We start from the raw sequence: 12,958 nt of genomic DNA, 5'->3' as shown, positions 1-12,958 counted from the left end.
AAAAATGACTGCTGGAGCTGAACCCAGGATACCAACTTATGCCAAGCTTGGAAATATTAGTTTACTCAGATCTATAAAATCCCTTTACCATAAGGCAGGTCAGCTCAACACATTTGCCAGGTCCGGACCAATTTGGAGACACTTGAATGCTTATGATATACTTTTTCCTCTTTCTCTCAGCTTGAATCAGTTGTATGTTACCATTTAACAGGATGTTTTACCAATGTTCATAGGGCTTCCTGCTACCATTAAAAATGTAAACATGATTATGTGATTATGAAGGCAGCAAAACTTCAGTAAAGGCTTGTTGATGCTCACCACCAAGATGCCTGTATCCTTCCCTGTTCTTCCCCTATTGAGAGTCTTATCTCTCAGAGGCAGAGGGCCCAGCCAGTTTCTGCTGATTTCATTATGTTACACACATACAGCATGTTGTGGGGAAAAAAACAAACTATAAGATTCTTTATCATGTACATAGCCAACAGTGAAATCGTCCTACTCTAGGAGTTCCTGTTACTTACTGTTAGAGATTCATCTTGGATCTCCTGAAAGAGCCTAAGATTTGGGAATGGACAAGTGCTAGTGGTTGGTACAAGGACGGGAAAATGGAAGCCTATACAAGTTTTAAGAATGAATTTCACTTGCCTGCTTACTCAGAACGTTGCATTGTAAATTAAGGGTAGAGTGTTTGAGAGAAGGAACTGACATCTACTGAAATGTTTCTGGTGGTTTTCTTTCTTTTTCCCCTGGGGGATGTAAGGGTCTTACGTGATGAGTGTTTATGAATCTGTATCCTTTTAAAAGGTATAAAGGGAAATAAAATTACTCTTTTCCATTTTACAGAGATACCCAGAACTCACATGGAATACGAGAACAGGCTCACTATGAAAATGTTTTTGTTCCAGTTTGTCAACTACTATTCCTCCTGCTTCTATGTGGCCTTCTTCAAAGGGAAATTTGTTGGTTACCCAGGTGCCTACACATACATGTTTAATCGCTGGCGAAATGAGGAGGTAGGACTTTCTAGATTAAAGTGGATAGAATAATAATAATAAACTCTTTATGCACTCCAGCCTGCTTGGTTATAAATTACCAGTTTCTCGTTTGGGCTAGAGTAAGCTGGACCTCAGTTGACAGTCCTGAGGCTGATGGAGAGGCATCCCTGGCAGTGTTCAAGGTCAGGCTGCACGGGGCTTGGAACAGCCTGGTCTGGTGGAAGATGTCCCTGCCCATGGCTGGGAGTTGGGATGAGATGATCTTTAAGTCCCTTGCGACCCAAACCATTCTATGATTCTATGTTCTTGTTTTATCAGTGTTTTGTCAAGCACATTGAGCACTGAAAGCCCTTCTGTAACAGCCTTCCTGGGAGGGTATTTTAGCTGGCAGCCCAGGTGAAAATGAAGTGGTTTAAGTTCTCAAAGTTTTTAGAACTCTTCAATTTGTCTGTCTTAAACCCTAACCTGCTACAGTATAAATTAATCTGGGTTATGTCTGTTATTCATGTCCATTAATCCTCAGTTTGTCTCTGCCAGTGCGATCCTGCAGGTTGCTTGATAGAATTGACGACACAGCTCACCATAGTCATGGCTGGCAAACAGATCTGGGGAAATATCCAAGAGGCCATTGTACCGTAAGTTCCCTCTTACACTGAGATGCCCTTGCTGTAGACAGGAAATCCTTAGAAGGAATGGTAACAAGTATTGCCATATGAAGAAGCTAAGATAAATTCTTTCAATTAAGCACCAATTCTGACGAGTGGATTTATTTCCTAGAGGCTTTTGACCTCTTTTTGTGGAAGCCATGCTTGTAAAAGCAGGTAACGACAAGGAGCTTGCTTAGAGAAAGGGATACGTGATCTGCTTCTCTCATTACTAACCTCTTACCTTCATTTGCAGCTGGATTTGTAACTGGTGGGGGCGCCGGAAAGCCAGAAATAATCCAGAAAATTTATACAGTCGCTGGGAGCAAGACCATGATCTGCAGACATTTGGAGCCTTAGGCCTGTTCTATGAATATCTAGAAATGGGTAAGTTTAAAAATACACATTTAGAATTGAGGACAAAACACCCTGTACTGACACTGTAAAGAACAAAAGCTTCTCAATTCATTGTTCTGGGTTGATGCCACCACTTTCATCTGGTAAACAGCAGATGATTAACTGCTGGGAATCATTAATGATTCCTAGCAGCCCAGTGAAAAAAAAACTAAGCAAACAAGCTGCCTTTGCATCTTAGACTGTAGGGGATTTCACAGAAGCACTGCAAAGACTGTCTGTTGCCCTCATTTGAATGGGGAATGTTATTCTCAGTGCAGCCAGCTCTCTCACTGTCTGTTCTTGTTCCCTAGCATATTCTCAGCTGGTGTCAGTGCAAGTTGTAAGTATGGGAAAGTTGTAAGTATGGGCCGAGTGCCAAATACTCTGTAGGGATGGGCACCACAAATTGGAGGTCTGAAAACTGGACCAGGGAGACTCCATTTAGCTTGAGGTTTGTGCTGATCAGTGCTTCCATACAGTGAGCAGCCCAGCCCAGCAGAGGGAGCTTGGGTAGCACAGTAGGATTTTCCAAAGGAAATGTGAGCAGGTCAGTGTATAAGATGACTCTACAAAACCTGAGAAACTAAAACGAGCAACTGAAGGCAAACTAAATGTAAAGTACACTAAAAATATATATAGAGAGAATATTTGTTCATTATAAGGACAAAATTTGTTGAAAAGTGGATCTTCGTACTGTTTTATTTCTACAGAAGCAGTCAAGTGTTCTAGATTGCCTAGAGATGTGTAGCTTTGTTATTGTCACTTCCTACGCTTCGTGATATTTCATACAGGACCTTGATCTTGTGAAACTAATACACTCAGAATAATCACTGCTGTCAGCCACACCTGTAATAGATGCCCTTGCTCTTCCTGAAGCAAAGCTGAAACACTAAACTGCAGCATTGTCCTGGGGCTGCTAAGCGAGTAGGGACTTTGTTTCTTGTCTAAGATGAAGAACTCATCACTGAAATCATGAAGGAACTGATGGCTGGTGCATGGGAATTTATTTTTATCCACTGCTGAAACTAGACAAGATGTTCTATTTCCTGTCTTTAAGATATCGTGGCAGTATTGGCTCTGCACTGAGGACTGTCACATTCTGTACCAAGAGACGTTTCATTTTGGTAACGACTGAAGGGATCATTTGTGTATTTTATTTGCAATTCTAAAACTAACATTAAGACTCCCCAGTAGAACTGTTACAGTCAGATTTGGTATTATTTAGACTAAACCAGTAGCCATAGATGGGGTAAGGTTGTGATACTTCCTCTTTTTCATGTAGGACTGTAGCTGATAAGTAAAAGGAGAGCATGCTTGCTCTGTACAAACTTCAGGAAATGAAAACCAGCCTGGTTTTGTTCTTGTAATTCAGAAATGTGATGGATGAGTACGTTCCCCTACAGTTGCATTCCGTTCAGGAGACAACTGTGGCACCATGAAAGAGCTAGTATCCAGCACTGCTGGCAGCACCATTTGAGAGGACCCAGATGCCCCATTCCCTTGGGTGCTGCTGATTGGCAGCCCTGAGAGACTAGACAAGTGTCAGGGCTGGGGCAGATTGTACCTTGGCTCTGGGCAGGGCTGGAGATGATTTCTTGTTTCTCTGCAAGTGGCAACTTGCATGTTTCATTGTCACCCTGAGGGTACTTCTGTAAGGGGCAGATTTTGGCACTTTTCTTTTCTTCCTTGCAGTCATTCAGTTTGGATTCATCACTCTCTTTGTGGCATCCTTTCCCCTGGCTCCCCTCCTTGCTCTGATGAATAATATCCTGGAGATTCGAGTAGACTCCTGGAAATTAACCACCCAGTATAGGAGACCTGTGGCTGCAAAAGCACACAGCATAGGAGTTTGGCAAGAAATCCTGAATGGAATGGCCATCTTGTCTGTTGTCACTAATGTAAGTACGTGAACTGTGCTACATCAACTTTGATTCTTCCGTGTACTCGCAATTTGCAGATTTAAAAATCAGCTGATGCTTTTTCTCCTTCATCATCAGTATTGACTTCATCACATGTTACCCTACTTGGGTGGTTTGGCTTTTCTGTTGATGACATAATCCACACTTCATTGGACTGTAATCTTTCGCTCACTTGGCTGTGTTTTCCAGCATTTTGGAATGGCATAAGCTAGTCTGCATCTTAGTCTGGTGAAGCACACAGATTGCCCAGAGGGGACAGGAGAGGTGGATTAATTGTGTCGGCCTGATGACATTATGTCTTGTCATCCTGTTTGTGGGAATTCTGCTCATTCAGCTGTTTCTGGATGCCCTATGGGGTCAGTGGCTCAGAGTACTTAGTATAAACTGGAAACTAAATGCTATGCTAGTATTTCATCTTAAGTATAATGTAGGGCAGACTGCCGAGCACAAGAGTTGCCTTTTTTTAGTGTGGAATATTAAGCAGTGTCAGACCTGCAAGTGTCTTGGGCAGCAAATCCACTTGTAGGTATTGCCTAAGTAGCAAGGTACCTGAGCATCTGAAGTATCTCCAGTTCCCAAGCACTGGAACAATGGGAGCCATTGTTTAGTTTTTAAATACAGCTGGAGAAAGTGGCTCCCTCCTTTTCCCTCCAGTGATCTAACACTGGATTTGAGTTCATCCTTTCTCACAAGAATTCAAAACTGTATCTCTTTAACTAAGAGTGCTGTTGTCACAGATAAAACACAGTTTGTATTGAGGGGATATTTGGGATTTGGTGCCTCTTGTAAGGACTGTTCCCATATTTTTTGTTCATTGAATGCTGGTGCTTGCAGGGGAGGCTGCAGTCAGCATCTTTACCGAGGTGAAGTGCCCTGGCCATGCTGCTTACCCTTGCTTTAAAGGATTCTGAGTTACACCACTAAGTCACAGTGTCAAAACCCTCACAAGGTTTGTAGGCCACTTCCTTAATTCCTTTTCCAAATTTCTTTTTCAGGCTTTTATTGTTGCGTTCACATCAGATATGATTCCTCGTTTAGTTTACTACTATGCCTATTCTGAAAACGAAGACTCGCCCATGTCTGGATACATAAACAATAGTTTGTCAGTGTTTCAAATCTCAGATTTTCCTGACAGAAATAAGCCTAAAGTGAATCGAGAAGACTTTGTCATATGCAGGTTGGTGTTGGTGTAAGAATAGACACTTTCTTAGTATGTGTAGAATACAGCGTAAAAAGTCAATGCAGGTCTAAGCAGTCCACTAGAAATGAAATTATGGCATCCTCATGGTTCTAAAGTGTGAGAGGTAATGTTTAAGCTGTTAAGAATGTGGTGCCTAAGGTGGTATGAGATCAAAAAATCACCTTTTTGCTGCTTCAAGAGTCTCACTGCTGCCTTTTTGCTTGTTTTGGGGTGTTTTTACTTAATTAAACTATTGATTTTTGAATGATGGAGGAGATTGATGTCCTTAAGGCTGCAAACTTCGGCCTATATTTTCAAAGGTTTTTAGGCTGCAGTGCCTAACTGGACAAGGAAGTATCATTAGGGGGATGTTTGGATTACAAAGCTGAAAATGAGACATGTTATTTAAAGTCAGTCATTACTGTGCTAGATACCAGCAAGGATCTGGGCCATCCTGTTTTCGTTAAAATAAAATAATCCTTTCTTGCTGGAAGAAGCATTGGAAGCTCCAGAAGAATTGAATTTAGAGAAGTCCATGGTAAAAGAAAATACTGATTTGATGAAAATGAAAAAGCTCCAATCAAATGAACATACAAAACACCCCCAGCACTTTAAGAAGGAACTACATTTGTATGATGTTTTAGATGTAAAACCTCAGGAGTCTTTATTTATACATGTGAGTGTAGAAGACCTACTCAAGACTGTCCTTCCATTAAACCCTGCATCTGCCCAGCCCATAATCTGTCAACATCTGTGACATTTATTCAAAACCTGTCCATCACATTCCATCCCTCTGTCCTGTATTAGTTGATGATTGCCTGAAAAAAGGTGACCTATGTCCAAAACTTCACTTCTCACCCATCCGCATCTCTGCTCCACTGCGCTGAATGTGAGGGTGTTTAAGCAAACATCAGATAGAAACAAATCAAGGGGCAACCTTTTTCTGCCAAAGGAAACAGAGCATTTAAAATAAGGTGAAAAGGTTCCATAAGCTACAGCTGTATTTGCCTGTCAGTGTCACTGAGCTTGTAGTCTGTGTCAGACTGACTGTGACATTTCACCTTTGCATGTCTTTCTGTCCAACAGGTACAGAGATTATCGATACCCTCCAGATCATGAGAGGAAATATTTACACACTATGCAGTTCTGGCACATTCTTGCTGCAAAACTGGCCTTTATCATTATTATGGAGGTATGTTCCCTAAAACATTTCCTGCTGCAATTGGTGCTGTAGCTAGTTACTAATGGTACCGAAAGTAGAACTGCTGAAGAGTATCAAATAGTTTCTTGCCTAAGTAATACCAGATACTCATGTCCTAAATGGTTCCTATAACTAGGTCTTTCAACTTCAGGTAGTTAACCTTAGAGTAAGAAGAGTGGAAACAGCTGAGGGAATGGGTAAATTTGATCCAAAAAAACAGCAAGCAGAATGAAGGTGGTTTTTATGCAGATGGGAAAGACAGGAACTGCCTGGACCAGCGCTTTTCCTCCTCCTAGTTTCACTGAAGAGCTGGATGGGAGATGGCCATACCCAAAATCCAGAAAGCATTTTGCAGTGACATATATTGCCTAAAGATAGCTAAATCCATAATTTGGCTAACTGTCACTTCACTATTAGGCCACTATCTTGCAAGTTCTGGAGGAGAAAGGGAATTGAAGTCTCTTCTTCAGCACACCGCAGATATACATTATGAAACCTATTATGTTTGTGAGGAAAAAAATGCTCTCTTTAGGATTAGATGGAACAATAGGTCTGTCAGTTGGTAATGAGTTGTTACATTTCTCCTGGTTTCCTTTTCGTTTCTTTTTCTTCTTTTTCCAGCATGTTGTGTTCATCGTTAAATTCTTCGTAGCGTGGATGATTCCTGACGTCCCTGCGGACGTGAAAGCCAAAATAAAACGTGAAAAATATTTAACACAGAAAATCCTACATGAGTATGAACTTGAAAAACTGAAAGAGAGACTGTGTCAAGGTGATAAACGAGCCACAGAAAAAGAGTTCATTGCCACAGAAGGGAGAATGGAGTTATCCAGAGCCATGTAGTTGAAAAACCAGCTGTTTGGGATTTAGCTCATTGTGATTTGCTCAGTACACATCATGTTGATGTGTTTCAACAGAGGTTTCCACCTTTTGCTTTCAGTCCAAAGATTTTAGACTTTGCTCTAGAAGTCTCACTGAACATCTTAGGTTTAGGAAATCTACTTGACAGTATGATTTCAGCACTTTCTATTTACCCATCGCTTTGAATAAGAAGCATAATATTGTCATCCTCAAATTTGGATTATCCAATATAGAGAACAATACCCTTGAAAGGTTCACAGGGCAGGGTAAGGTCATGAGCACCAAGCCCCTCCCCCTGTTGCTCAATGCAAAATTCCCGGCTGATACAGAAGTATCCCAGTTGAACCAAGAGGCTTATCACAGAGCTGCTGTGGAAAATGCTGACAAGTAGTATTTTTGTGGCATGATCTTCTAAAGAGGAGAACACTCCAGATGAAAGGGTTAGGGTTTGGAGCTTTTATTTGTATCCACTCTGTCTTAGGAAGCATTTCTTTGCAGCTTTGAACTTCTATTCACTTTCTAGAAGGAATTGATTTTTTAAAATGTGTTGGTTTAATTCCACTTGGAATTATTTACAGGCAGAGAATTCAGTCAATTAGTATTAATGAAGGAAAAAAAAGATCATTAAATTTTGTAAAGATACCACCTGCCAAAGAGTTTGCTCTTAACTGACAAATTATTGACAAATTATCTAATTGCAGTGTTTTTTGAGAATATATTTACAATTCAGACAAATGCAACTAACTTATTTCTCCATCTCAAAAACTGCCATTGGAAGATGATGTTTGACATGAATTTTGGCCGAGGCTGCTCCTTTGGTTGGATTATTTGTCTGGATTCTCTGTGAATGCCGGCAAAGGGCTCAAGCTGTGTGTCTTTACTCAGTGCAGAGTGTGACAGTGCAGTGATGGGGAGCTGGGCTGCCACACTCATGGATCTAAGTTGGATGGTTTGTCCATGGATCTGTAGTCAAAAGATTTTTAAGCATGCCATATAATCTCTGTTTGGGTTGTTATTGTACTTATGCATAGGAGCCTGGGGCTTGGAGGGTTGTTTTCTTTATTTCTTTTTAATCTTTAGGAAGGATTTTTTTTTTTCCTATCATAAGGCTTTTCTCCAGAGTTATCAAGGTTATAAATATATAATAACTACTTGTGCAGAGTAGCTACCAGCTGCTTCTGAATGAGCCCTCATGTTCTAATTTGAAGCAGTTAGGTATGTTTATGAGTTTGCTGTATATTTGAAACATATCACCGCTTTCATGCTTAGTGCTTTGTTTGTTTGCATCTGGCAGAAGATGTGAAAATGCTCCCTGTGGAGGAAATGCCCGTTTCCAACATGCGCGCTTGCAGGCGGTGTGATACTGTGAACCTGCGCGCAGAGCTGTACAGTGTTAGCCAAATCATGCTTACCTTGGCACACCAGCATTAATGCTATTGGAGCTGCTCACAGAGAGCAATTGATACCATGACTGTTTCAATAAGGTAGCACCAGACTTGAGTTCTCTCATGCCGAAGTGCACTGGCTGGAGAGATGAGAAATTTTACCACGTTTGCACTTTGAAAGTTATACTTCCTTGCAAGTATACACAAAAATAATCCAGATGGGTATTCCATATCAGCCAAATTATGTGCTGTGTACTCGATCCACAACTTAAGGTTTATGTATTTTGTTTTAGCAGACCTAGCCTATGTCTTGGGATACTTGGCTAATAACCTTAATGTTGTAACAGAGTTTTAAATCCATGTCTGCCATGGAACTGCCATTATTAGCTAAAATTTTTAAGTGCCTACCTCGAACAAACATAGAGTCATAGAATTATAGAATGGTTTGGGTTGGAAGGGACCTTAAAGCTCATCCAGTTTCAACCCCCTGCCATGGGCAGGGACACCTTCCACTAGAGCAGGTTGCTCCAAGCCCCTGTGTCCAACCTGGCCTTGAACACTGCCAGGGATGGGGCAGCCACAGCTTCTCTGGGCAACCTGTGCCAGCACCTCAGCACCCTCACGGGGAAGAACTTCTTCCTTATATCTAACCCAAATCTCCCCTGTTTAAGTTTAAACTCATTACTCCTTGTCCTGTCGCTACAGTCCCTTGAAGAAGAGTCCCTCTCTGGCATCATTGTAGGCCCCCTTCAGATACTGGAAGGCTGCTCTGAGGTTTCCACAAAGCTTCTCTTCTCCAGGCTGAACAGCCCCAACTTTCTTACCCTGGTTTGGCTGCCAGTCAAGGAGTTGAAGCAGATGTACATTTTTTATTACTGTAAGTTAATCAAATTGTTCTGTAAGTTTGCTTGAAGAACCAAGCACATTGGCCACTCGTTCATGCTGAATTGACTGTGCTCAGGAGTATTCAGGTGTATTTGAAGTAATGGATGTATTGGAGGAGTGTATGTATAAATAAATTAGCTCTGCTGCTTAATGAGTAAGCCAAAGAAGAATATCAGTTGCCATAATTATGGACATGACACCAGAATTAACACAATGCAGGCACTTTGCTGCTCTTTGCACATATACTGTTAACTAAACTGCTTAATTCAGATTTCATGGTTCTGTTACTGGTAGCAATGCCAACAGTTGATTCAGACGGTAAGGTGAGGAGGTGCAAAATGATATTTCTATGCAAAATGTACAATCTGATTGAACCTGAAAACAGATTTGAAAATTCAGTATGAGATGCACTATTCCTGCTTCGGGAACATTAGTTTCTTCAGGTGCCATAATCAAGTGTCCAACATACCACACTTGAGAAGATCTTAGCAAACTAGATATATTGTGAATGAATAATGTTATTTAAAAGTAAGATGGAAAACAAAAAAAGAAACAAAAAAGAAGGAAAACAAAGAAATGCCTTAGTTTGGGATACAGCATTGATATGCAGAAGCCCCACGTGCAGACCTGAGTTGAATTGATGTTTTAGACCCTCACTTGCTGCTGCTTTCCAGCTTAGTTTTTGAGATCACTTCCTATTGAATGCTATACAAACAGATGTTTTGTCTATCTATAATGGAAAGTGGAAAAAATCTGGAATCAGCTTATTTAAATAAGAAATATACCTATCTTAAAAATGTATCCTTAGACTTCATAGCATTGCTTTTTCATATATAGGAACTGTTCAGAAGAGAATCTGTTGTCATCTTAAGACCTGGTGTCACATAACAAATTAAGTCTTAATACCTCTTGACATAATTGTTTGCCTTTAGTTGTGATTAAGCAGTATTTTGACAAAAGATTATTAGTATGATGAGGATTATAATGGTTAAGAGACATTTCCTGAAGTGTTCTTGAAAAGAGAGGAAAAATAGGGAAAATGGAATGGTCAGTTGGGGGACATGCTTATTCCTACTGTTGGAATAATTGATTTAGTTGTGTTTAATATAAGTATCTAAAAGTGTCCTTTAAGCAAAGCGAAGATAGTTCTGTTTTGGAACTACTGTCATTTAAGCAACAGAAGGTTGCTTCATTAGAATTAGTTAGAAAATTGGCCTTTCAAGTGCAATACAATCAGGGATTGTATAGGTTTTTTCCACTTAAAATTTAGTATTTTTACCTTGTAAAGATTTAGTGTGGTATGTTCTAAGCAAATGACTGCAAAATAAGAGTGCTACTATAAGACACTAGACTGTTGGGGTTTTTTTTTATAGAAGATTTTGTTATTAAGCTTTTACTTTTTTATGTAATACTATGGGTTTGAGACAACAGAATGGAGTGAAAATAGATGGACTTTCCTACTGTTCGATGTGTACTGCTTGTTTTGACTTGTACCGTCATGTAATCTGAGTGGTGTTTTTGTCTGCTAAGTCTGTTGCTGATATATATGATACACTAATGTTGGAATAAATTTTTTAAACATTGCATTCATCTAACTTGTGTAAATCTGATATCTAAATAAAGCAGTGCTTTTTTTTAATGTGCTGTCAACCTGGTTTTGAAAATTCCAAGGTCACAGAAGGGAGCTGAAGTGTTAAAAGTTAAATACCCAGTGACCCTCATGGGGAAGAGTATTCATACAGATTTCTGCAACTCATTGCAGGGTATCTGGATCCTGAATATGGATTTCCTGCATTTATAACTTCACCACTTTCTTACTCAGATTATTGAAGAAAGCCTCCATCTGACTGCCATGTTCCACTTGATAATCCCATTGTGTAACTATCTTTTCTGTCTTCCTCCATTTTCCTAAGGATGAATTACCAAGGACAACCTGTATTAAGTTCTGCATATATTGTAGTCAATGCCCATGGACTGAGATGGCTTGGGTCAGTGGTAGCCCATGACTGAATTGAGCTTACCAAATACCTTACATGAGAAGACGGTTCAGACTTGGCACTTTAATTGTCTGCTAGATGCAGTACCAGCAGTCCATGAAGACGCATTCATTTTCAGCCAGGCTGCCTTTCCCTTCATTCTCTGGGTACTGCTTTTATTCCTTGTGATGCCAGGACCTGAGGTGACTTCTTAAGTTCTCAGTCACACATGCAGTTTTCACACACAGTGCAAGTCTACATGCACTTAAATAGCTTTGAGCTCATACACTGGAAAATCTGGCAGAGCTAAAACCTTCCCAAGTGACTGGTAGAGTCTTACTGTTCAGAGATACCTTTACACCTTTCTTAAAACTCATTTCTGGCACCAGTGTAGGGCTTTGGATTAAATCACGAAGAATCTGGATTCGAATTTATGAGTTGATCTCAATACACAGCAGCAGCACTCTCCTATTACACCACATTATTAGAACTTCTCTGGAAATGGGGTCACCTGCCAGAGTTGATAGGTCATTTCCTTTATAACTTTGAAATTATAAATTAAGAGAGATGCAATAGCAGTAATTAAAGAAACCTGTGAGATTAATAACAATCTTATCTGTATTAAAAAAAAAAAGAAGACCAAAACAAGCAAGGTGCGAGTATTTATTATACTGCTACCACTGTCCTGCTTATTGAAGTGGGATGGGTTACTTAATTGGGTATCAAAAGGGAAAATAAAGTGTTAGAGAAGAAAGACAAAGGCAGGGGCTGTTGCTATGTGGGATATAGGTCTTATCAAAGTGCTAGAAGTCTTCAGGTACATTCAGGCTTTGCTCTTAAAAGTTAAACCTTACCTCCATTGTGGCCTGTGGTGAATGGGTAATGAAGTTCTACTGGGGTACAATTTAATCCAAAACCAGTTATATTTTATAAGGAAGAGTAGCATGGTAATGGGCGAAAACATACCTGGCTTTCCCCATAATCAGAAATCTTAATCATAGAATCATAAAATGGTTTGGTTTGGAAGGAAATTTCAGTTCCAACCCCGGTGCCATACACAGGGACACCTTCCACTAGACCAAGTTGCTCAAAGCCACATCCAGCCTGGCCTTGAACACTTCCGGATGGGGCAGTCACAATCCCTTCATTTATCTTGTGCAATATATGAAGAAGTGCACCAGAATTTTTGGTGATTGTACTCTTTGCATCAGAAAAATAGGTAAGGCATCTGATCTGCTTGGTGTCTTCATCTATCCAGATTAAAGGGTCTTTCTAAAAATGAGTCTGTGCTTATTCTATGGAAAATACGGTAGGGAGCCCTGAGTAGAAGAAATATTTTGAACGTGTGCATCTCAATCAAACTGCTGTAAAATACAATAGTAGAAAAAATGTAACCTATTCATGAGTAGATCAGTGGAAAAGAATGGTGAGGTGTGTAAGAAATTATATTCCAACAGCTGAAACCTGCACCTTTCATATATGTTTCAGATATAGAATCATAGAATAGTTAGGGTTG

General features: G+C 40.1%; 1 protein-coding gene across 1 annotated transcript; it reads left to right on the top strand.

Annotated features, from left to right (window-relative positions):
* Positions 1–848: 848 nt before the first annotated feature.
* On the top strand, positions 849–7,278 carry LOC104404041 (anoctamin-5-like). The gene is made up of 7 exons (XM_010012381.1): positions 849–1,013; positions 1,533–1,630; positions 1,896–2,026; positions 3,728–3,933; positions 4,950–5,131; positions 6,221–6,326; positions 6,957–7,278. The coding sequence occupies exons 1-7, from the start codon at positions 861–863 to the stop codon at positions 7,176–7,178; spliced, it is 1,098 nt and encodes a 365-aa protein (XP_010010683.1). The 5' UTR covers positions 849–860; the 3' UTR covers positions 7,179–7,278.
* Positions 7,279–12,958: the final 5,680 nt, after the last annotated feature.

This window comes from Nestor notabilis, unplaced genomic scaffold (genome assembly GCF_000696875.1).
Source record: "Nestor notabilis isolate BGI_N333 unplaced genomic scaffold, ASM69687v1 scaffold33483, whole genome shotgun sequence".
Taxonomy (NCBI): domain Eukaryota; kingdom Metazoa; phylum Chordata; class Aves; order Psittaciformes; family Psittacidae; genus Nestor; species Nestor notabilis.
Note: the sequence above shows the minus strand (reverse complement) of the source record. Positions and strands in the feature narration are given on the sequence as shown.

Bases quoted from the DNA above. Each gene is read 5' to 3' on its own strand.
- LOC104404041 (XM_010012381.1), top strand. From the start codon at position 861: ATGGAATACGAGAACAGGCTCACTATGAAAATGTTTTTGTTCCAGTTT. The intron at 1,631-1,895 runs GTAAGTTCCCTC...CTTCATTTGCAG, and splicing joins ATCCAAGAGGCCATTGTACC to CTGGATTTGTAACTGGTGGG. The intron at 6,327-6,956 runs GTATGTTCCCTA...TTCTTTTTCCAG, and splicing joins CCTTTATCATTATTATGGAG to CATGTTGTGTTCATCGTTAA.